We start from the raw sequence: 23,759 nt of genomic DNA, 5'->3' as shown, positions 1-23,759 counted from the left end.
TATATACAGAGAAAAGAGTCGGCCCGAGAATTGAACCCTGTGATACCCACATAGAAACTGTCAGAGGTTCGGACAACAGGCTCTCCGATTTGACACACTGAACTCTGTCTGCGAAGTAGTTGGTGAACCAGGCGAGGCAGTCATTTGAGAAACCAAGGCCATTGAGTCTGCCGATAAGAATACGGTGATTGACCGAGTCGAAAGCCTTGGCCAGGTCAATGAAGACGGCTGCACAGTACTGTCTTTTATCAATGCCGGTTATGATATCGTTTAGTACCTTGAGCGTGGCTGAGGTGCACCCATGACCAGCTCGGAAACCGGATTGCACAGCGGAGAAGGTACGGCGTTCGAAATGGTCAGTGATCTGTTTTTATTAACTTGGCTTTCAAAGACTTTAGAAAGGCAGGGCAGGATGGATATAGGTCTATAACAGTTTGGGTCTAGAGTGTCATCCACTTTGAAGAGGGGGGTGACCGCGGCAGCTTTCCAATCTTTAGGGATCTCGGACGATATGAAAGAGAGGTTGAACAGACTGGTAATAGGGGTTGCAACAATGGCGGCGGATCATTTTAGAAAGAGAGGGTCTAGATTGTCTAGCCCAGCTGATTTGTACGGGTCCAGGTTTTGCAGCTCTTTCAGAACATCTGCGATCTGGATTTGGGTGAAGGAGAAGCTGGGGAGGCTCGGGCAAGTAGCTGCGGGGGGTGCGGAGCTGTTGGCCGGGTTAGCCAGGAGGAAAGCATGGCCAGCCGTAGAGAAATGCTGATTGAAATTTTTGATTATCATGGATTTATTGGTGGTGACCGTGTTGCCTGGCCTCAGTGCAGTGGGCAGCTGGGAGGAGGTGCTCTTGTTCTCCATGGACTTTACAGTGTCCCAAAACTTTTTGGAGTTAGAGCTACAGGATGCAAATTTCTGTTTGAAAAAGCTAGCCTTTGCTTTCCTGACTGACAGTGTGTATTTGTTCCTGACTTCCCTGAACAGTTGCATATTGTGGGGACTGTTCGATGCTATTGCAGTCCGCCACAGGATGTTTTTGTCCTGGTCAAGGGCAGTCAGGTCTGGAGTGAACCAAGGGCTACATTTGTTCTTAGTTCTACATTTTTTGATAGGGGCATGCTTATTTAAGATGGTGAGGAAATTACTTTTAAAGAACGACCAGGCATCCTAGACTGACGGGATGAGGTCAATATCCTTCCAGGATACCTGGGCCAGGTCGATTAGAAAGGCCTGCTCGCAGAAGTGTTTTAGGGAGCGGTGATGACGGTGGTCGTACAAAATAATCTTTCTAGAACTGACACAATCACTAAACAAGCTAACTAATGTATCTATTTACTAATAATATATATATTTTTAAAGGCAATTAGGGCTACACATCTCTTACACAAATACATTATGCTAATTCTACTACTACATTGTAGAGATACCGGTATTGTACAAACACTTCAATCAGGTAGTGAATTTCCTCTAAGATTTTCTCCTTGCTCAGTATCTTGCCCATCCCAAAGTCTCTAAGGTCTGTCAGGGCAAAGAGCCTCTTCTCTTTCCATGAGTCTCCATTGGCAAACAGAATCCCTGTAAAGAAGGTAGTCGGTTTCTATGACAATACAAAGTGAAATAAAAAAAACATAATATATTCACAATAATATGCCATTTCATAATTATTTGACTCTTTCATAATAATTATCATATGCCAAGAAAATTAACAATCTACCAAATGATCTATGCATCCTTTCTGGGCATGATCATCTGTAAATGCTAATTAATCATAGACATTTATATTATTTGCAGAGGATTAGTATAAGAACCTTTGATGGATTTGCTTTCAATGAGAATAATATATCTATAACTCACATTTCTATGTGAATTTGGTCAGGTTGCCCAAAAACGTACCCATTGCAGCTTTAAAATAAGACTCCAGAGAAAATCCCACTTTTAAAAGTTAATATTCTGTTAACTTATACCCACATAATGTTGTTGACTCCAACCTTGATGCCTAACATAAAAATGCCAAAAAGTAGTTGACTCGCATTAATATTTTGGTATAAGCCCACACAATTTTGTTGTGGTACGCCCACATCATTCCAACACAGAAAAGCTTATATTTAACATGCTCAATTACAATTGTTTTGGAATGGAAAATATGTTACTCATATTGTAACTAATTATCAGTCATATTTCATAGATATCTGGAAACACTGGACAATTATTTTAAGATGATTTGGACATAAAATGCAAAACAAGCTGATATATGGGGACATTGACTTGTATTGGATTAGCTGTTGTAGACAGTGGCCAGGTAAACAAAACTAAAGCATGGATTGCTGTCTTAGCTTGTCCATAGACTGCATACAGGGTAAGGAAACCCAATATGTAATTTTGGTGAACTCTCTTTAAGAATGTGACAAAGTCAGAATAAATCAAATATCATTACCATGTCCTTGGTTTAGTTCACTGAGCACAGGAGTGATGTCCCTGTCCCCAAAGTCCTCTGCCTGATTGACCAGCGCCTGCTTAACCATCTTGTATCCTGCCAGAACAACCACTTTCTTGGGTCCAAAGTGAATCGTAAAGATGGAGCCCTATTTCTTGGAGAGCTGGACAGAAAAAGCATACATAAAGTACACAGTTATGCCTCATAGTCATATATGAATAAGCACAAAATAGGACATCACATATGGCTTGGTAAACAGGGGTTTACAGTTGAGGTCAGACCTGGGTTCAAATACTATTCACTGTATTTTAAAGACCTTAAAAAACAAAATATGTATTTAGACAAATCTTCTTACATTATGTATTTGAACCCAGGTCTGTTTTGTTAACAAGATCCCTGAATGAATATTCCTAGGGTGCATCTCAATATTCTAAAGTGGCCTCATCTCTTTCCTTGCAATGCTTTGGTCACTGTCACAAAGTATTTTGGCCATAGCCTGGTCCCAGCAAAAAAACAGATCTGGGACCAGGCTATTTGGACAGGACATATCTATTGAAATACATTACAGAATACAACATTAAACAACATTAACCTGCTAAAAGCATATACAATGTGTGGAAGTCTTCTATCAATTTGCTTACTGAACTTTTCAAACCTGGTGAAATAGCAAGAAAACTACATAAGTGAGATAAAACAGATAACATCTTACAGATCAAATCAATAACCTCAACAGTTTTCTCTGAAAGCAACGGAGGACTTCATCTTACCTCGCAGAGAGAGTGATAGGGCTTCTTGAGATCCAGCTGGAGCATGTTGCCAAGCAGGGGCAGTGGCCTGGGTCTTGGAGGCTCCATCCCCTTTTCCTCAGAGTTGGAACCAGAGAAGAAGAGGTAGAAGACCAGCAGAAACAGCACAGCCCCCAGCAGTGTCACAGTGCTGGGAGCCTGGAGGAGAAGACCTCCCATAAGAGCCATGGATCTCCACAAGCAGTGCTGTAAGATCAGACAGTGATGTGGAATTGGGAAAAGTGAGTGCCCAACATAATGACTGTCTTACATACAGTTGAAGTCAGAAGTCTACATACACTTAGGTTGGAGTCATTAAAACTTGTTTTTCAACCACTCTTGTTAACAAACTATAGTTTTGGCAAGTCGGTTAGGTAATGTTCTTCGTGCATGACACAAGTCATTTTTCCAACAATTGTTTATAATTGTTTATTCTCACTGTATCACAATTCCAGTGGGTCAGAAGTTTACATACACTAAGTTGACTGTGCCTTTAAACAGCTTGGAACATTCCAGAAAATTGTCATGCCTTTAGAAGCTTCCGATAGGCTAACTGACATAATTTTAGTCAATTGGAGGTTTTCCTGTGGATGTACTTCAAGGACTACCTTCAAACTCAGTGCCTCTTTGCTTGACATCATGGGATAATTTTTAAAAAATCAGCCAAGACCTCAGAAAAATAATTGTAGACCTCCAAAAGTCAGCAATTTCCAAATGCCTGAAGGTACCACATTCATCTGTACAAACAATAGTACGCAATTATAAACACCATGGGACCACGCAGCCATCATACCGCTCAGGAAGAAGATGTGTTCTGTCTCCTAGAGATGAACGTACTTTGGTGTGAAAAGTGCAAATCAATCCCAGAACAACAGTAATGGACCTTGTGAAGATGCTGGAGGAAACCGGTACAAAAGTATCTATATCCACAGTAAAACGAGTCCTATATCGACATAACCTGAAAGGCCGCTCAGCAAGGAAGAAGCCACTGCTCCAAAACCGCCATAAAAAAAAGCCAGACTACAGTTTGCAACTGCATATCGTACTTTTTGAAGAAATGTCCTCTGGTCTGATGAAACAAAAATAGAACTGTTTGGCCATAATGACCATCCTTATGTTTGGAGGAAAAAGGGTAGGCATTTCAAGTCGAAGAACACCATCCCAACCGTGAAGCACGGGGGTGGCAGCATCATGTTGTGGAGGTGCTTTGTTGCAGGAGGGACTTGTGCCCTTCACAAAATAGATGGCTGCATGAGGAGGGGAAATTATGTGGATATATTGAAGCAACATCTCGAGACATCAGTCAGGAAGTTAAAGTTTGGTGGTCATTTTCCATCCCGTGGTCACCTCTTCACTGTTGACGTTGAGACTGGTGTTTTGCAGGTACTATCTAATGAAGCTGCCAGTTGAGGACTTGAGGCGTCTGTTTCTCAAACTAGACAATAATGTACTTGTCTTCTGGCTCAGTTGTGCACCGGGGGCCTCCCACTCCTTTCGATTCTGGTTAGAGCCAGTTTGCGCTGTTCTGTGAAGGGAGAAGTACACAGCGGTGTACAAGATCTCAGTTTCTCGGATGGAATAGACTTCATCTCTCAGAACAATTGTTAAGTTAGATTACTTGTTGGTTATTACTGCATTGTCAGAACTAGAAGCACAAGCATTTCTCTACACTCACATTAACATCTGCTAACCATGTGTATGTGATAAATACAATTTGATTTGATTTAACTGACAAGATTCAGAAGAAAGGTCTTTGTTTCTGGCCATTTTGAGCCTGTATGTCACACCCTGACCTTAGAGAGCCTTTATATTTCTCTATTTGGTTAGGTCGGGGTGTGATTTGGGTGGGCATTCTAGTTTGTCTATTTCTTGGTTGGTCGGATATGGTTCCCAATCAGAGGCAGCTGTCTATCGTTGTCTCTGATTGGGGATCATACTTAGGCAGCCCTTTTTCCCCACCTTAGTTTGTGGGATCTTGTTTTTGTATTGTTGCTTTCCAGCCCTACAGAACTGTGCGTTTCATTTTGTATTTGTTATTTTTTCGGTGTCATCAATAAAAGAAAGATGTACGCCTACCACGCTGCACCTTGGTCTCCTCATTCCGGCTACGAACGTAACACTGTAATCAAACCCACAAATGGTGATGCTCCAGATACTCAACTAGTCAAAAGAAGGCCAGTTTTATTGCTTCTTTAATCAGTACAACAGTTTCCAGTTGTGCTAACATAATTGCAAAAGGGTTTTCTAATGATCAATTAGCCTTTTAAAATTATAAACTTGAATTAGCTAACATGTGGCATTGGATCATAGAAGTGATGGTTGCTGATAATGGGCCTATTTACGCCTATGTAGATATTCCATTAACCTTTTGCGTGTAGGGGGCAGTATTTTCGTTTTTGAAACTGCCTATTCTCAGCCCCAGAAACTAGAATATGCATATAATTGTCAGATTAGGATAGAAAACACTAAAGTGTCCAAAACTGTCAAAATATTGTCTGTGAGTATAACATAAATGATATTGCAGGCGAAAACCTGAGGAAAATCCAATCAGGAAGTGCCTCTTATTTTGAAACTTCTGTTCCTATGCATGCCTATCCTCCATTTAAAGGGATATCAACCAGATTCCTTTTTTCTATGGCTTCCCTAAGGTGTCAACAGTCTTTAGACAGTTTCAGGCTTTTATTTTGAAAAATGCGCGCGAAAGATCACATTGCGTAAGTGGATAGGTGGGGTCTCTCAGAGTGAGTTTTGCACAAAAGAGTAAAGGGGTCATTGTTTCTCCCTGTCCTATTGAAAAACCTACACTCCCGGTTGATATATTATCGAATATACACTGCTCAAAAAAATAAAGGGAACACTTAAACAACACAATGTAACTCCAAGTCAATCACACTTCTGTGAAATCAAACTGTCCACTTAGGAAGCAACACTGATTGACAATACATTTCACATGCTGTTGTGCAAATGGAATAGATAACAGGTGGAAATTATAGGCAATTAGCAAGACACCCCCAATAAAGGAGTGGTTCTGCAGTTGGTGACCACAGACCACTTCTCAGTTCCTATGCTTCCTGGCTGATGTTTTGGTCACTTTTGAATGCTGGCGGTGCTTTCACTCTAGTTGTAGCATGAGACGGAGTCTACAACCCACACAAGTGGCTCAGGTAGTGCAGCTCATCCAGGATGGCACATCAATGCGAGCTGTGGCAAGAAGGTTTGCTGTGTCTGTCTGCGTAGTGTCCAGAGCATGGAGGCGCTACCAGGAGACAGGCCAGTACATCAGGAGACGTGGAGGAGGCCGTAGGAGGGCAACAGCCCAGCAGCAGGACCGCTACCTCCGCCTTTGTGCAAGGAGGAGCAGGAGGAGTACTGCCAGAGCCCTGCAAAATGACCTCCAGCAGGCCACAAATGTGCATGTGTCTGCTTAAACGGTCAGAAACAGACTCCATGAGGGTGGTATGAGGGCCCGACGTCCACAGGTGGGGGTTGTGCTTACAGCCCAACACCGTGCAGGATGTTTGGCATTTGCCAGAGAACACCAAGATTGGCAAATTCGCCACTGGCGCCCTGTGCTCTTCACAGATGAAAGCAGGTTCACACTGAGCACATGTGACAGACGTGACAGAGTCTGGAGACGCCGTGGAGAACGTTCTGCTGCCTGCAACATCCTCCAGCATGACCGGTTTGGCGGTGGGTCAGTCATGGTGTGGGGTGGCATTTCTTTGGGGGGCCGCACAGCCCTCCATGTGCTCGCCAGAGGTAGCCTGACTGCCATTAGGTACCGTATGCTGGTGCGGTTGGCCCTGGGTTCCTCCTAATGCAAGACAATGCTAGACCTCATGTGGCTGGAGTGTGTCAGCAGTTCCTGCAAGAGGAAGGCATTGATGCTATGGACTGGCCCGCCCATTCCCCAGACCTGAATCCAATTGAGCACATCTGGGACATCATGTCTCGCTCCATCCACCAACGCCACGTTGCACCACAGACTGTCCAGGAGTTGGCAGATGCTTTAGTCCAGGTCTGGGAGGAGATCCCTCAGGAGACCATCCGCCACCTCATCAGGAGCATGCCCAGGCGTTGTAGGGAGGTCATACAGGCACATGGAGGCCACACACACTACTGAGCCTCATTTTGACTTGTTTTAAGGACATTACATCAAAGTTGGATCAGCCTGTAGTGTGGTTTTCCACTTTAATTTTGAGTGTGACTCCAAATCCAGACCTCCAAGGGTTGATAAATTTGATTTCCAAATCAAATCATATCAAATTGTATTTGTCACATACACATGGTTAGCAGATGTTAATGCGAGTGTAGCGAAATGCTTGTGCTTCTAGTTCCGACAATGCAGTAGTAACCAACGAGTAATCTAGCTAACAATTCCAAAACTACTACCTTATACACACAAGTGTAAAGGGATAAAGATAAAGATATATGAATGAGTGATGGTACAGAGTGGCATAGGCAAGATGCAGTAGACGGTATTGAGTACAGTATATACATATGAGATGAGTATGTAAACAAAGTGGCATAGTTTAAAGTGGCTAGTGATACATGTATTACATAAAGTTGCATTAGATGATATAGAGTACAGTATATACGTATACATATGAGATAAATAATGTAGGGTACGTAAACATTATATTAAGTAGCATTGTTTAAAGTGGCTAGTGATATATTTTACATCAATTCCCATTATTAAAGTGGCTGGAGTTGAGTCAGTGTGTTGGCAGCAGCCACTCAATGTTAGTGGTGGCTTTTTAACAGTCTGATGGCCCTGAGATAGAAGCTGTTTTTCAGTCTCTCGGTCCCAGCTTTGATGCACCTGTACTGACCTCGCCTTCTGGATGATAGCGGGGTGAACAGGCAGTGGCTCGGGTGGTTGTTGTCCTTGATGATCTTTATGGCCTTCCTGTGACATCGGGTGGTGTAGGTGTCCTGGAGGGCAGGTAGTTTGCCCCCGGTGATGCGTTGTGCAGACCTCACTACCCTCTGGAGAGCCTTACGGTTGTGGCGGAGCAGTTGCCGTACCAGGCGGTGATACAGCCCGACAGGATGCTCTCGATTGTGCATCTGTAGAAGTTTGTGAGTGCTTTTGGTGACAAGCCGAATTTCTTCAGCCTCCTGAGGTTGAAGAGGCCCTGCTGCGCCTTCTTCACGATGCTGTCTGTGTGGGTGGACCAATTCAGTTTGTCTGTGATGTGTACGCCGAGAAACTTAAAACTTACTACCCTCTCCACTACTGTTCCATCGATGTGGATAGGGGGGTGTTCCCTCTGCTGTTTCCTGAAGTCCACAATCATCTCCTTAGTTTTGTTGACGTTGAGTGTGAGGTTATTTTCCTGACACCACACTCCGATGGCCCTCACCTCCCCCCTGTAGACCGTCTCGTCGTTGTTGGTAATCAAGCCTACCACTGTTGTGTCGTCCGCAAACTTGATAATTTGTGTGATTTGGTTGTCAGCACATTCAACTATGTAAAGAAAAAAGTCTTTAATAAGAATATTTCATTCATTCAGATCAAGGATGTGTTATTTTAGTGTTCCCTTTATTTTTTTGAGCAGTGTATATTTTAAAAACAATCTGAGGATTGATTATAAAAAACGTTTGACATGTTTGTGGACATTTAGGATATTATTATTATTAAAGCATAATTTCAAAATCTGAGACGACAGATTTAACAAAAGGCTAAGCTGTGTTTTGCAATATTGCACTTGTGATTTCATGAATATGAATATTTTTTGTCATATTATTTGACTGTGGCGCTATGCTATTCAACGAGTGCTGATGACAATTATCCCACTTAGGGGATGGGTAGCGTCAAGAAGTTAAATCGGCCGTTTCCAGCTACAATAGTCATTTCCAATATTGACAATGTCTACACTGTATTTCTGATCAATTTGATGTTATTTTAACGGACAAAAATGAGATTTTCTTTCAAAAACAAGGACATTTCTAAGTGACCCCAAACGTTTGAGCGGTAGTGTATATATTTATTTATTGAGGAGACCTTTTCTAGAGCAAACTCAGGGTCAGGAATACAGGATACAGTGGTTTTATCAGAGTAGAACATGTTATGTAAAAACCCTTCAGCAGAAACATTTAAAAAAATGTTTCTTAATTAAACCATGATTAGTATTTTGCAGTGTAGTATCTCTAATACATCCTATGGGACAATTATCACTGAGATCATATGCAAATACTCCACTACACAAATATTTATGGGGGTTATTAGTAAGAATGAACTCAATCAATGAAGAGTTAACAGGGCCATGTGGGTTTTGAGATCAATTGAGTAAGATACAAATCTATGCATATAAACTTAAATTGATCTGAAGCCAGGGATAGCTACTCCAGATTCAAATCCCCTAAAATGACCAACTTCGAGGACAGAAAAGGTGTTAAACACTCAGATATAGCAACAATAGCATCCGCCATGGCAGCAGGGGGGTCGGTGGTAAATCCCAGCAACAATAACATTTGCATTTGGTTTATCTACAACCAGGTTGTCAAATTTCTTGAGAACAAAAATATTTATTTAATAAATATTTATTAAGTCACTTTCTGAGCAGTTTTACAATGGGCAAATATGTATGGAAGGTTTTGTTCAAATAGAAAAGTGGTGTTGTCAAAAAGTAGTTAAATTCTAATGGATGTATCCTGTTTTAATAGGCACTGTTAGAACAGGATAACACCCTGTTTTAATAGGCACTGTTAGAACAGGATAACACCCTGTTTTATTAGGCACTGTTAGAACAGGATAACACCCTGTTTTAATGACCCATGAAACTTACAATGCAATGATTGAAACGAAGGAGAAGCTTTATAAACTTTGTTGCTTTATTCTTAACAGGATTATTTTATTAACAGACAGACGGATGCAACTACCCTCAGAACGTGTTGGACTGCGTCCCAATACTCTTAGCAATACTTAGCAATTTAGCAATACTGCAGACCATTGCTGAAAATGAAGTAAAATAGACTTCACTCTATAAAAATAATTCCACTACCGTAGTCTTCAGTGTAATTAAATGTAAAAGATATTGGAAGGTGCCTATGAACCGATCATAAACTAAATATAATAATGTTTGTGTATTTCGCGGAAACTAATTTCTGGGATTATTCACTTTTTTGATTGAGTTTGCCCCACCAATATTTTCATGTTCTAATCTCAGACACGGCTCACAGCACATAGCTGGTGAGGTGACGGATTGTGGGTGAACTCCACGGATGGTGTCAGGTCCAGATCATCCTCTGTTACTCCAGGAGGAGGAGAGAAACGAAAGTGCTGCAGGAGGGAGGTGAAGAAGAGGAAGAGCTCCATCCTGGCCAGACCCTCCCCCAGACACACCCTACGACCTGCGAGAGAGACCAAATATACAGAAAATAGCATGAAGTCTGTTCAAAAGGCTACCAGAATTGTTCTACTTCTTGCAATTAAATAATTTGTTGTATAATAAAGTTAATATACCTGCAGAGAAGGCCATGAAGGCGTCCCTCTTGACAAATCCTCCCTTCTCATCCAGAAAGTGGGAGGGGGTTAAGGTGTGAGGGCTCTCCCATTCGCTATCGTCCTGTAGGACCGACGTCAGTAGAGGTATCACAGACGTCCCCTGCAGTAAGGGTGAAGCATATGATCCCTTATTTTCAGAGTAAAAGTGATGAAACCTGGTTTAATAAATGTGCACATTCAAAAGGAGTGGATTACAACTTCAGGCAGCAATATACAGTGCTTTGCGAAAGTATTCGGCCCCCTTGAACTTTGCGACCTTTTGCCACATTTCAGGTTTCAAACATAAAGATATAAAACTGTATTTTTTTGTGAAGAATCAACAACAAGTGGGACACAATCATGAAGTGGAACGACATTTATTGGATATTTCAAACTTTTTTAACAAATCAAAAACTGAAAAATTGGGCGTGCAAAATTATTCAGCCCCCTTAAATTAATACTTTGTAGCGCCACCTTTGCTGCGATTACAGCTGTAAGTCGCTTGGGGTATGTCTCTATCAGTTTTGCACATCGAGAGACTGAATTTTTTTCCCATTCCTCCTTGCAAAACAGCTCGAGCTCAGTGAGGTTGGATGGAGAGCATTTGTGAACAGCAGTTTTCAGTTCTTTCCACAGATTCTCGATTGGATTCAGATCTGGACTTTGACTTGGCCATTCTAACACCTGGATATGTTTATTTTTTAACCATTCCATTGTAGATTTTGCTTTATGTTTTGGATCATTGTCTTGTTGGAAGACAAATCTCCGTCCCAGTCTCAGGTCTTTTGCAGACTCCATCAGGTTTTCTTCCAGAATGGTCCTGTATTTGGCTCCATCCATCTTCCCATCAATTTTAACCATCTTCCCTGTCCCTGCTGAAGAAAAGCAGGCCCAAACCATAATGCTAGCACCACCATGTTTGACAGTGGGGATGGTGTGTTCAGGGTGATGTGCTGTGTTGCTTTCACGCCAAACATAACATTTTGCATTGTTGCCAAAAAGTTCAATTTTGGTTTCATCTGACCAGAGCACATTCTTCCACATGTTTGGTGTGTCTCCCAGGTGGCTTGTGGCAAACGTTAAACAACACTTTTTATGGATATCTTTAAGAAATGGCTTTCTTCTTGCCACTCTTCCATAAAGGCCAGATTTGTGCAATATACGACTGATTGTTGTCCTATGGACAGAGTCTCCCACCTCAGCTGTAGATCTCTGCAGTTCATCCAGAGTGATCATGGGCCTCTTGGCTGCATCTCTGATCAGTCTTCTCCTTGTATGAGCTGAAAGTTTAGAGGGACGGCCAGGTCTTGGTAGATTTGCAGTGGTCTGATACTCCTTCCATTTCAATATTATCTCTTGCACAGTGCTCCTTGGGATATTTAAAGCTTGGGAAATCTTTTTGTATCCAAATCCGGCTTTAAACTTGTTCACAACAGTATCTCTGTCATGTATTGTCATGTTGTGTCTTTCTGTTCTTTCCTTTCACCCTGTCTCCCTCTGCTGGTCGTACTAGGTTACCGTTTCTGTCCCTCTTTCCCCCCAGCTGTTCCTTGTCTTCTCTGACTACCTCATTCACCCCTTTTCCCACCTGTTCCCTTTTTCCCTCTGATTAGGTCCTCTATATCTCTCTCTGTTTTTGTTTCTGTCTTTGTCGGATTCTTGTTTGTGTGTCTCATGCCTGAACCAGACTATCATCGTGTTTGCTGCAACCTTGTCCTGTCCTGTCGGAATCTACCTGTCCATCTGAGCCCACGTGTGTTCATCATTAAAGAGACTCTGTTTGTTAATTCGCTTTTGGGTCCTCATTCACGCACCTGACAGAAGAATCCGACCAAGAATGGACCCAGCGACTTCGGATCCTCTCCACTCAGCCGTCGAGATCCAGGGAGCGATGCTAGGCAGACACGAGCAGGAATTGTCTGCTGCTCGACATGCCGTTGAGACCCTGGCCACCCAAGTCTCCAACCTCACAGAACAGGTTCACCATCTCCGCCTCGATCCACCGGCCACTTCCAGGGCTTTCGAATCTCCGGAGCCCAGAATCAATAACCCGCCGTGTTACTCTGGGGAGCCCACTGAATGCCGCTCGTTCCTCACCCAGTGTGATATTGTGTTTTCTCTCCAGCCCAACACTTACGCCAGGAGCACTGCTCGTGTCGCCTACGTCATATCTCTCCTTACTGGACGGGCTCGTGAGTGGGGCACGGCAATCTGGGAGGCAAGGGCTGAGTGTACTAACCAGTATCAGGACTTTAAGGAGGAGATGATACGGGTTTTTGATCGATCTGTTTTTGGGGAGGAGGCTTCCAGGGCCCTGTCTTCCCTATGTCAAGGCAATCGATCCATAACAGACTACTCTATTGAGTTTCGCACTCTTGCTGCCTCCAGTGGCTGGAACGAGCCGGCTTTGCTCGCTCGTCTTCTGGAGGGTCTCCGCGCAGAGGTAAAGGATGAGATTCTCTCCCGGGAGGTTCCTTCCAGCGTGGATTCCTTGATTGAACTCGCTATTCGCATTGAGCGACGGGTTGATCTTCGTCACCGAGCTCGTGGAAAGGAGCTCGCGTTCTCCGTTGCCCCCCTCTCCGCATCACTACCATCTTCCTCTGCCGGCTCGGGAGCTGAGCCTATGCAGCTGGGAGGTATCCGCATCTCGACTAAGGAGAGGGAACGGAGAATCACCAACCGCCTCTGTCTCTATTGCGGTTCTGCTGGTCATTTTGTCACTTCATGTCCAGTAAAAGCCAGAGCTCATCAGTAAGCGGAGGGCTACTGGTGAGCGCTACTACTCCTGTCTCTCCTTCAAGATCCTGCACTACCTTGTCGGTCCATCTACGCTGGACCGGTTCGTCAGCTTCCTGCAGTGCCTTAATAGACTCTGGGGCGGAGGGCTGTTTTATGGACGAGACCTGGGCTCGGGAACATGACATTCCTCTCAGACAGTTAAGGGAGTCCACGGCCTTGTTCGCCCTGGATGGTAGTCCTCTCCCCAGGATTCAGCGTGAGACGCTACCTTTAACCCTCACTGTTTCTGGTAATCATAGCGAAACCATTTCTTTTTAAATTTTTCGTTCACCTTTTACACCTGTTGTTTTGGGCCATCCCTGGCTAGTTTGTCATAATCCTTCCATTAATTGGTCTAGTAATTCTATCCTCTCCTGGAACGTCTCTTGTCATGTGAAATGTTTAATGTCTGCTATCCCTCCTGTTTCCTCTGTCTCTTCTTCACAGGAGGAGCCTGGTGATTTGACAGGGGTGCCGGAGGAATATCACGATCTGCGCACGGTGTTCAGTCGGTCCAGGGCCACCTCTCTTCCTCCACACCGGTCGTATGATTGTAGTATTGATCTCCTTCCGGGAACCACTCCCCCCCGGGGTAGACTATACTCTCTGTCGGCTCCCGAACGTAAGGCTCTCGAGGATTATTTGTCTGTAGCTCTTGACGCCGGTACCATAGTCCCCTCCTCCTCTCCCGCCGGAGCGGGGTTTTTTTTTGTCAAGAAGAAGGACGGGTCTCTGCGCCCCTGCATAGATTATCGAGGGCTGAATGACATAACAGTGAAGAATCGTTATCCGCTTCCTCTTATGTCTTCAGCCTTCGAGATCCTGCAGGGAGCCAGGTTTTTCACTAAGTTGGACCTTCGTAACGCTTACCATCTCGTGCGCATCAGGGAGGGGGACGAGTGGAAGACGGCGTTTAACACTCCGTTAGGGCACTTTGAATACCGGGTTCTTCCTTTCGGCCTCGCTAACGCTCCAGCTGTCTTTCAGGCATTAGTCAATGATGTCCTGAGAGACATGCTGAACATCTTTGTTTTCGTTTACCTTGACGATATCCTGATTTTTTCACCGTCACTCCAGATTCATGTTCAGCACGTTCGACGTGTCCTCCAGCGCCTTTTATAGAATTGTCTTTTTGTGAAGGCTGAGAAGTGCACTTTTCATGCCTCCTCCGTCACATTTCTCGGTTCTGTTATTTCCGCTGAAGGCATTAAGATGGATCCCGCTAAGGTCCAAGCTGTCATTGATTGGCCCGTCCCTAAGTCACGCGTCGAGCTGCAGCGCTTTCTCGGCTTCGCGAACTTCTATCGTCGTTTCATCCGTAATTTCGGTCAGGTGGCAGCTCCTCTCACAGCCCTTACTTCTGTCAAGACGTGCTTTAAGTGGTCCGTTTCCGCCCAGGGAGCTTTTGATCTCCTCAAGAATCGTTTTACATCCGCTCCTATCCTTGTTACACCTGACGTCTCTAGACAGTTCGTTGTCGAGGTTGACGCGTCAGAGGTGGGCGTGGGAGCCATTCTTTCTCAGCGCTCCCTCTCTGACGACAAGGTCCACCCATGCGCGTATTTTTTTCATCGCCTGTCGCCGTCGGAACGTAACTATGATGTGGGAAACCGCGAACTGCTCGCCATCCGGTTAGCCCTAGGCGAATGGCGACAGTGGTTGGAGGGGGCGACCGTTCCTTTTGTCGTTTGGACTGACCATAGGAACCTTGAGTACATCCGTTCTGCCAAACGACTTAATGCGCGTCAGGCGCGTTGGGCGCTGTTTTTCGCTCGTTTCGAGTTCGTGATTTCTTATCGCCCGGGCTCTAAGAACACCAAGCCTGATGCTTTATCTCGTCTCTTCAATTCTTCAGTAGCCTCCACTGACCCCGAGGGGATTCTCCCTGAGGGGCGTGTTGTCGGGTTGACTGTCTGGGGAATTGAGAGGCAGGTAAAGCAAGCGCTCACTCACACTCCGTCACCGCGCGCTTGTCCTAGGAACCTTCTTTTCGTTCCCGTTCCTACTCGTCTGGCCGTTCTTCAGTGGGCTCACTCTGCCAAGTTAGCCGGCCACCCTGGCGTTCGGGGTACGCTTGCTTCCATTCGCCAGCGTTTTTGGTGGCCCACCCGGGAGCATGACACGCGTCGTTTCGTGGCTGCTTGTTCGGTCTGCGCGCAGACTAAGTCCGGTAACTCCCCTCCTGCCGGCCGTCTCAGGCCGCTTCCCATTCCCTCTCGACCGTGGTCTCACATCGCCTTAGATTTTGTCACCGGACTGCCTTCGTCAGCGGGGAAGACTGTTATTCTTACGGTTGTCGATAGGTTCTCTAAGGCGGCTCATTTCATTCCCCTTGCTAAGCTTCCTTCTGCTAAAGAGACGGCACAAATCATCATCGAGAATGTTTTCAGAATTCATGGCCTTCCGTCAGACGTCGTTTCGGACAGAGGTCCGCAATTCACGTCTCAATTTTGGAGGGAGTTTTGCCGTTTGATTGGGGCTTCCGTCAGTCTCTCTTCCGGCTTTCACCCCCAGTCTAACGGTCAAGCAGAACGGGCCAATCAGACTATTGGTCGCATCTTACGCAGTCTTTCTTTTTTTTTTTTTTTTTTTTTTTTCAGACTATTGGTCGCATCTTACGCAGTCTTTCTTTTCGCAACCCTGCGTCTTGGTCAGAACAGCTCCCCTGGGCAGAATACGCCCACAACTCGCTTCCTTCGTCTGCGACCGGGCTATCTCCTTTTCAGAGTAGCCTCGGGTAACAGCCTCCGCTGTTCTCATCTCAGTTCGCCGAGTCCAGCGTCCCCTCCGCTCAGGCTTTTGTCCAACGTTGCGAGCGCACCTGGAAGAGGGTCAGGTCTGCACTTTGCCGTTATAGGACGCAGACTGTGAGGGCTGCTAATAAGCGTAGAACTAAGAGTCCTAGATATTGTCGCGGTCAGAGAGTTTGGCTCTCCACTCAGAACCTTCCCCTTAAGACGGCTTCTCGCAAGTTGACCCCGCGGTTCATTGGTCCGTTCCGTATTTCTCGGGTCATTAATCCTGTCGCAGTTCGACTTCTTCTTCCGCGATACCTTCGTCGCGTCCACCCGGTCTTCCATGTCTCCTGTATCAAGCCCGTTCTTCGCGCCCCCGCTCGTCTTCCCCCCCCCCCCATCCTTGTCGAGGGCGCACCCATCTACAGGGTCCGTAGGATTTTGGACATGCGTCCTCGGGGCCGTGGTCACCAGTACCTCGTAGATTGGGAGGGGTACGGTCCTGAGGAGAGGAGTTGGGTTCCCTCTCGGGACGTGCTGGACCGTGCGCTGATCGAGGATTTCCTCCGTTGCCGCCAGGTTTCCTCCTCGAGTGCGCCAGGAGGCGCTCGGTGAGTGGGGGGGTACTGTCATGTATTGTCATGTTGTGTCTTTCTGTCCTTTCCTTTCACCCTGTCTCCCTCTGGTGGTCGTACTAGGTTACCGTTTCTGGCCCTCTTTCCCCCCAGCTGTTCCTTGTCTTCTCTGACTACCTCATTCACCCCTTTTCCCACCTGTTCCCTTTTTCCCTCTGATTAGGTCCTCTATATCTCTCTCTGTTTTTGTTTCTGTCTTTGTCGGATTCTTGTTTGTGTGTCTCATGCCTGAACCAGACTATCATCGTGTTTGCTGCAACCTTGTCCTGTCCTGTCGGAATCTACCTGTCCATCTGAGCCCACGTGTGTTCATCATTAAAGAGACTCTGTTTGTTAATTCGCTTTTGGGTCCTCATTCACGCACCTGACAATCTCGGACCTGCCTGGTGTGTTCCTTGTTCTTCATGATGCTCTCTGCGCTTTTAACGACCTCTGAGACTATCACAGTGCAGGTGCATTTATACGGAGACTTGATTACACACAGGTGGATTGTATTTATCATCATTAGTCATTTAGGTCAACATTGGATCATTCAGAGATCCTCACTGAACTTCTGGAGAGAGTTTGCTGCACTGAAAGTAAAGGGGCTGAATAATTTTGCACGCCCAATTTTTCAGTTTTTGATTTGTTAAAAAAGTTTGAAATATCCAATAAATGTCGTTCCACTTCATGATTGTGTCCCACTTGTTGTTGATTCTTCACAAAAAAATACAGTTTTATATCTTTATGTTTGAAGCCTGAAATGTGGCAAAAGGTCGCAAAGTTCAAGGGGGCCGAATACTTTCGCAAGGCACTGTATGTATGTATATATATACATATATATTTCTTGCACGCCCATACTCCCATATTTCACAATCGTGTGTTGTGATCTGGATGCCGTCTTTTTGCATCCCCCAAATGTGGAATCCTTACCGATATCATGAACAGTAATGGTTTGAGAACATTCCTAGATTTGAAAGATACATACACATTACCGGGCTACTCCTTTTTTTCTATATTTACAACTAAAGTCAGCTATGCTGGTCTACAGAGTCCTTTGGGAACCCCAACTACCAAACCATCCAGTGATGGATTTATAAATACATGATCTGGGTTCCCAGAAGGACTGATCTCTATAATGTATAAACAACTTTTGGAAAGCTTATATTCTGAGCTAGCCATTAAAAAAGTATGGTCCACAGATCTAATTGAATCTGAACAATCCTTTATCTGGAACAGAATATAGATGTCACGTATACTCCCTCTCCGGCGCACTAGGTCACCAAGCTGCTCATTATTATACACACACACCTGTCGCCATCATTACGCGCACCAGCACCTCAGACTCACCTGGACACCATCTGCCTGATTCCCTTCCATATATTACTCCCTTTGCTTCCTTCCCAGGCGTTATTGTTTCTGTTTCAGTTTCATGTCAGTGCGTTGTTCGTTCTTGTTTTGTATTATGTTTCGTTTATTGATTAACTCCCTAAACTTGCTTCCTGACTCCCAGCTCACGTTACAATAGAAAAATATGACCTTGGCATCCTGTAATCCCAACCATCAATTTATACAGGCGGGGTGGGAGGCATGGTTTCCAGGTGGGGAAGGAGGATGCGGGGTTGGATAGGGACTGAAGGGGGGAATGGATTGGGCTTCTCTTTATATGCATTTCTTTTATTGTTTTTTGAACCTGCAACTTCCCTTCAGGAAAAAATACAATTTGAAGTTGGTCACAAAATAAACACAGAGATTTGGATATCCAGGTATCTGACCTTTTTGATGAAATATCCCTGGAAGGTCACATCTCGGCTGGTGGTGTGAGGGATGGACATGGGTGCAATATTGGCCAGTCTCTGGGTCTCATGGATCACTGCATCCGTGTAGGGCAGGTTCTTCCTGTCCTCTACCAAGGTTTGACGACTTCCTATAACCCTGCTGATCTCCTCCTGGACCTGATCTGAGACAGAAAGGAGGGAGGGTTGGAGTTAATACAGTGAAATGTACACTGAGTAGACAAAACATTAAGAACACCTGCTCTTTCGCTGACATAGACTGACCAGCTGAATCCAGGTGAAAGCTATGATCCCTTATTGATGTCTTTTGTTAAATCAAATTCAATCAGGATAAATGAAGGGGGGAGACAGGTTAACAAAGGATTTTTAAGCCTTGAGACAATTGAGACTTTATTTAACTAAGCAAGTCTGTTACGAACAAATTCTTATTTACAATGACGGCCTACCAAAAGGACTCCTGAAGGGACGGGGGCTGGGATAAAAATGTATATAAATATAGGACAACACACATCACGAAGAGAGAACACAACACTACATAAAGAGAGACCTAAGATGACAACACAGCATGCTAGCAGCACAAAACATGGTACTAACATTATTGGACACAGACAACAGCACAAAGGGCAAGGTAGAAAACAATGCATCACGCAAAGCAGACACTGTCAGTAAGACTGTCCATGATTGAGTCTTCGAATTAAGAGATTGGGATAAAACTGTCCAGTTTGATTGTTTGTTGCAGCTCGTTCCAGTCGCTAGCTGCAGCGAACTGAAAAGGTGAGCAACCCAGGGATGTGTGTGCTTTGGGGATCTTTAACAGAATGTGACTGGCAGAATGGGTGTTGTATGTGGAGGATGGGGGCTGCAGTAGATATCTCAGATAGGGGGGAGTGAGGCTTAAGAGGGTTTCATAAATAAGAGTCAACCAGTGGGTCTTGCGACATGGATTGTGTATGTGTGCCATTCAGAGGGTGAATGGGCAAGACAAAAGATTTAAGTGCCTTTGAACGGGGTATGGTGAAGGTGCCAAGCGCATTGGTTTGTATCAAGAACTGCAACGCCACTGGGTTTTTCACACTCAACAGTTTCCCGCGTGTATCAAGAATGGTCCAGCACCCAAAGGACATCCAGCCAACCAGGATTCAACATGGGCCACATCTCTGTGGAATGCATTCAACACTTTCTGGAGTCCATGCTCCAACGAATTGAGGCTGTTCTGAGGAAGATGTTCCTCAGTTAACGTTTAACCTTCATTAACCAAGCCATCCTTATCTAGTTTCATAATATATTATTCAATCTGGCTCTTTGCCAATGTTTACATGTAATACCATGAGTGCTTTACTGTCATGTCTGTGTGTCACAGGTGGCACATTAATTGGGGAGGACGAGCTCATAGTAATGGCTGGAATTGAACACATGGTTTCCATATTTTTGATACCACGCCATTCCAGCCGTTATGAGCCATCCTCCCCTCAGCAGCCTCCTGTGGTGTGTGTGCATGCATGCGTTTGTGCTTATATCAATCCTTACCCTGTATATGGGGGTACTTGGCCATTAGCAGCAGACCCCAGTGCAGGGTTGTCCCGGTGGTGTCGGTACCAGCACCAAACAGATTACCAACACTAAATACCAGGTTGTCATCATGGTAGAAAGAATCCATATTGCCAGATTCCTAACAGAAACAGACCCTCAGATGACATGAGTTATGTACAGTTAGTCTTTCCTCAACTCTTAGCCAAGAGAAACTGGCATGCATAGTATTGATATTAGCCCTCTGATTACAATGAAGAGATAAATGTGTCATGCTGTTCTGGGCAGATTAAGTTGCCCCTTCTTTTGACTGGACAATAATTAAGATAAGATCAAACTAGAGCTTGCTTTGTGGAGAGTGGTGCTTCTACACCTGCATTGTTTGCTGTTTGGGGATTTAGGCTGGGTTTCTTTACAGCACTTTGAGATATCAGCTGATGTAAGAAGAGCTTTATAAAAACATTTGATTGATTAAAAAAAGCAGAGCATCTATTTATCACGGACAGTCCTCTCCTCATCTTTACAATCATTGAATCAATATGTTCTGACCATGAGAGTTCACAATCTAAAATAACACCAAGTAACAGCCACACCATTAATTACCAGATTCAGCTGATGTCCAGAACTTAGGGAATGATTTGTATCAATACAATATTTCATTTTGAATATGTTCAGGACCAGTTTATTGCTGGCCACCCATGATTTCACTAGCTGTGATTGCTGACGGGTTGAATCATCAGCTAACATGGACACAGGTTCTGTTTAATGCCAGTGGCAGGTCATAAAAATAGAAAAGAGTAGAGGGCCAAGAGAGCTGCCATGCAGTACACCACACTTTACATGTTTAGAGAAGCTTCCATTAAAGAAACCCCCCTTGGGTTCTATTAGATAGATTGCCATATTGTGGATTCAGAGCTGAGGTTGAAAAGCTTAACACGTTATGGTCACTAATATTAAAGGCTGCACTGAAATATTTTTATTATACATTTCTTTAAACCAATCATCAGTCATCTGTGCCAGTGCATGTTCAATGGCCTTCTCTATAAACATTCTGAAAGTCTTAATTTGTTTACAGAGAAATAGCATTGTATTTGGTCAAACACCATTTTTTCCAACAGTTTACTAAACGCTGCCAGTAAGCTGACAGGTTGGCTGTTAGAACCAGGCCTGAGGACAAACACTTCTCTAGGCTCAGATTAAAGGCATGACAGTTGTCAATGCCAGGAGGTTTGTCATTACTGATCAACAATAATTTCTTCACCTCACCTTCAGCCAGTCAGATGTGCAGCCAGACTTATTAGCCACTCCTTTTGCCCCATATCTATCAACTTTACAGTTATTAAATTCTTCATCAATCCACGGAGCCAGTTTCTTAAAAAGGTACATGTTTATCAATAACTAGAAGAAGCAATTTCATAAATGCATCAAGTTTAGCGTCTGGATGCTCCTTATTAATCACATCAGACCAACAAATATTTTTTAACATCATCCACATAAGAGTCACAGCAAAATGTTTTTTTTTTTTTTAAATCTTAAAACTGCATTATTGATTAAGGGCTTGTAAGTACGCCTTTCACTCTAAGGTCTACACCGGTTGTATTTGGCATGTGACAAATACAATTTCATTTGAATTGAAAATCATTTGTATGATCTCATACACTATTTTAGTCCCATCTTTTATTATTATTAACCATGACCGCGTACCCCGGCCAAACCCTAACAATGCTGGCCCAATTTTACGTCGCCCTATGGGACTCCAATCAAGGCCAGTTGTGAATCAGCCTGGTATCGAACCAGGGTCTGTAGTGACACCTCTAGCACTGAGATGCAGTGCCTTAGACCTCTGCGCCACTCAGGAGCCCCCATCAAGAATTTCACACACATGATCTGGATACTGACCGTTAGAACTTGGTGGCCTATAGGAGCTACACTAAAATAGGCTTTAGAGGAGGCAGGTGAACCTGCAACCACAACACTTCAATAACACAAGATCCTCTCTAAGCATTACAGGGATATGGCTCTGAATATGTACAGCAACAACTCCCCCATACGCATTCCTGTGTCTTCTGTAGATGTTACATCATTGGATTGCTAATGATGTATCCAATGAATTATTGACATGAGTCTCATAAATGGCTAATATATATCTGATGTTAGCAAGTTATTAATTATATTAACCTTATTTCTAAGGCTACGGTAGCGTCCCACCTGGCCAACATCCGGTGAAATTGCAGAGTGCGAAATTCAAACTACAGTATTATAAATATTTAACCTCTTAGAGCTCTAGGGGCGCTATTTCATTTTTGGATAAAAAACGTTCCCGTTTTAAGCGCGATATTTTGTCACGAAAAGATGCTCGACTATTTTGGAAAGAACAGTTTTGGAAAGAAAACACTCTGAAGTTTCAGAATCTGCAAAGATTTTGTCTGTAAGTGCCCCAGAACTCATTCTACAGGCGAAACCAAGATGATGCATCACCCAGGAATTAGCAGAATTTCTGAAGCTCTGTTTTCCATTCTCTCCTTATATGGCTGTGATTGCGCAAGGAATGAGCCTACACTTTCTGTCGTTCGCCCAAGGTCTTAGCAGCATTGTGACGTATTTGTAGGCATATCATTGGAAGATTGGCCATAAGAGACTACATTTTCCAGAGGTCCGCCCGGTGTCCTTTGTCTAAATTTGTGCGTAATCTTCAGGTGCGGGCATTTTCTCCTGGGATTCAGGAGAGAAAGCATGTGTCCAAGAACGATGTATCAATGAAGAGATATGTGAAAAACACCTTGAGGATTGATTCTAAACAACGTTTGCCATGTTTTCAGTCGATATTATGGAGTTAATTTGGAAAAAAGTTTGCGTTTTGAGGACTGAATTTATGGATTTTTTTTGGTAGCCAAATGTGATGTATAAAACGGAGCTATTTCTAATACACAAGGAATCTTTTTGGAAAAACTGAGCATCTGCTATCTAACTGAGAGTATCCTCATTGAAAACATCAGAAGTTCTTCAAAGGTAAATGATTTTATTTGAAGGCTTTTATGTTTTTGTTAATGTTGCGTGCTGGATGCTAACGCTAATGCTAACGCTAAATGCTAACGCGAAATGCTAACTCTAGCTAGCTACTTTTACACAAATGATTGTTTTCCTATGGTTGAGAAGCATATTTTGAAAATCTGAGATGACAGTGTTGTTTACAAAAGGCTAAGCTTGAGAGATGGCATATTTATTTCATTTCATTTGCGATTTTCATAAATAGTTAACGTTGTGTTATGCTAATGAGCTTGCTGATAGATTTACACAATCCTGGATACAGGGGTTTTTTCATAGCTAAACGTGACGCAGAAAACGGAGCGATTTGTCCTAAACAAATAATCTTTCAGGAAAAACTGAACATTTGCTATCTGAGAGTCTCCTCATTGAAAACATCGGAAGTTCTTCAAAGGTAAATGATTTTTTTGAATGCTTTTCTGTTTTTTTGTGTAAATGTTGCCAGCTGAATGCTAATGCTAAATGCTACGTTAGCCATCAATACTGTTACACAAATGCTTGTTTTGCAATGGTTGAGAAGCATATTTTAAAAATCTGAGATGACAGTGTTGTT

At 43.9% G+C, this 23,759-nt stretch overlaps 1 protein-coding gene and 1 pseudogene across 1 annotated transcript in view; both read right to left on the bottom strand.

Annotated features, from left to right (window-relative positions):
• Positions 1 to 1,393: 1,393 nt before the first annotated feature.
• LOC118937831 lies at positions 1,394 to 3,415 on the bottom strand (annotated as a pseudogene).
• A 6,699-nt stretch (positions 3,416 to 10,114) lies between these two features.
• The window catches only part of LOC110515007 (cytochrome P450 2K3-like), a 29,525-nt gene continuing 15,880 nt past the window's right edge, over positions 10,115 to 23,759 (bottom strand). Inside the window, 4 exon segments of the mRNA XM_036939122.1 lie at positions 10,115 to 10,575; positions 10,688 to 10,829; positions 18,614 to 18,798; positions 20,162 to 20,303. Of these exon segments, the coding sequence (XP_036795017.1) occupies positions 10,388 to 10,575; positions 10,688 to 10,829; positions 18,614 to 18,798; positions 20,162 to 20,303 (657 nt within the window). The 3' untranslated portion in view covers positions 10,115 to 10,387.

Source organism: Oncorhynchus mykiss, chromosome 12 (assembly GCF_013265735.2).
Source record: "Oncorhynchus mykiss isolate Arlee chromosome 12, USDA_OmykA_1.1, whole genome shotgun sequence".
NCBI lineage: Eukaryota > Metazoa > Chordata > Actinopteri > Salmoniformes > Salmonidae > Oncorhynchus > Oncorhynchus mykiss.
This window is presented reverse-complemented; position numbering and strand designations above follow the sequence as displayed.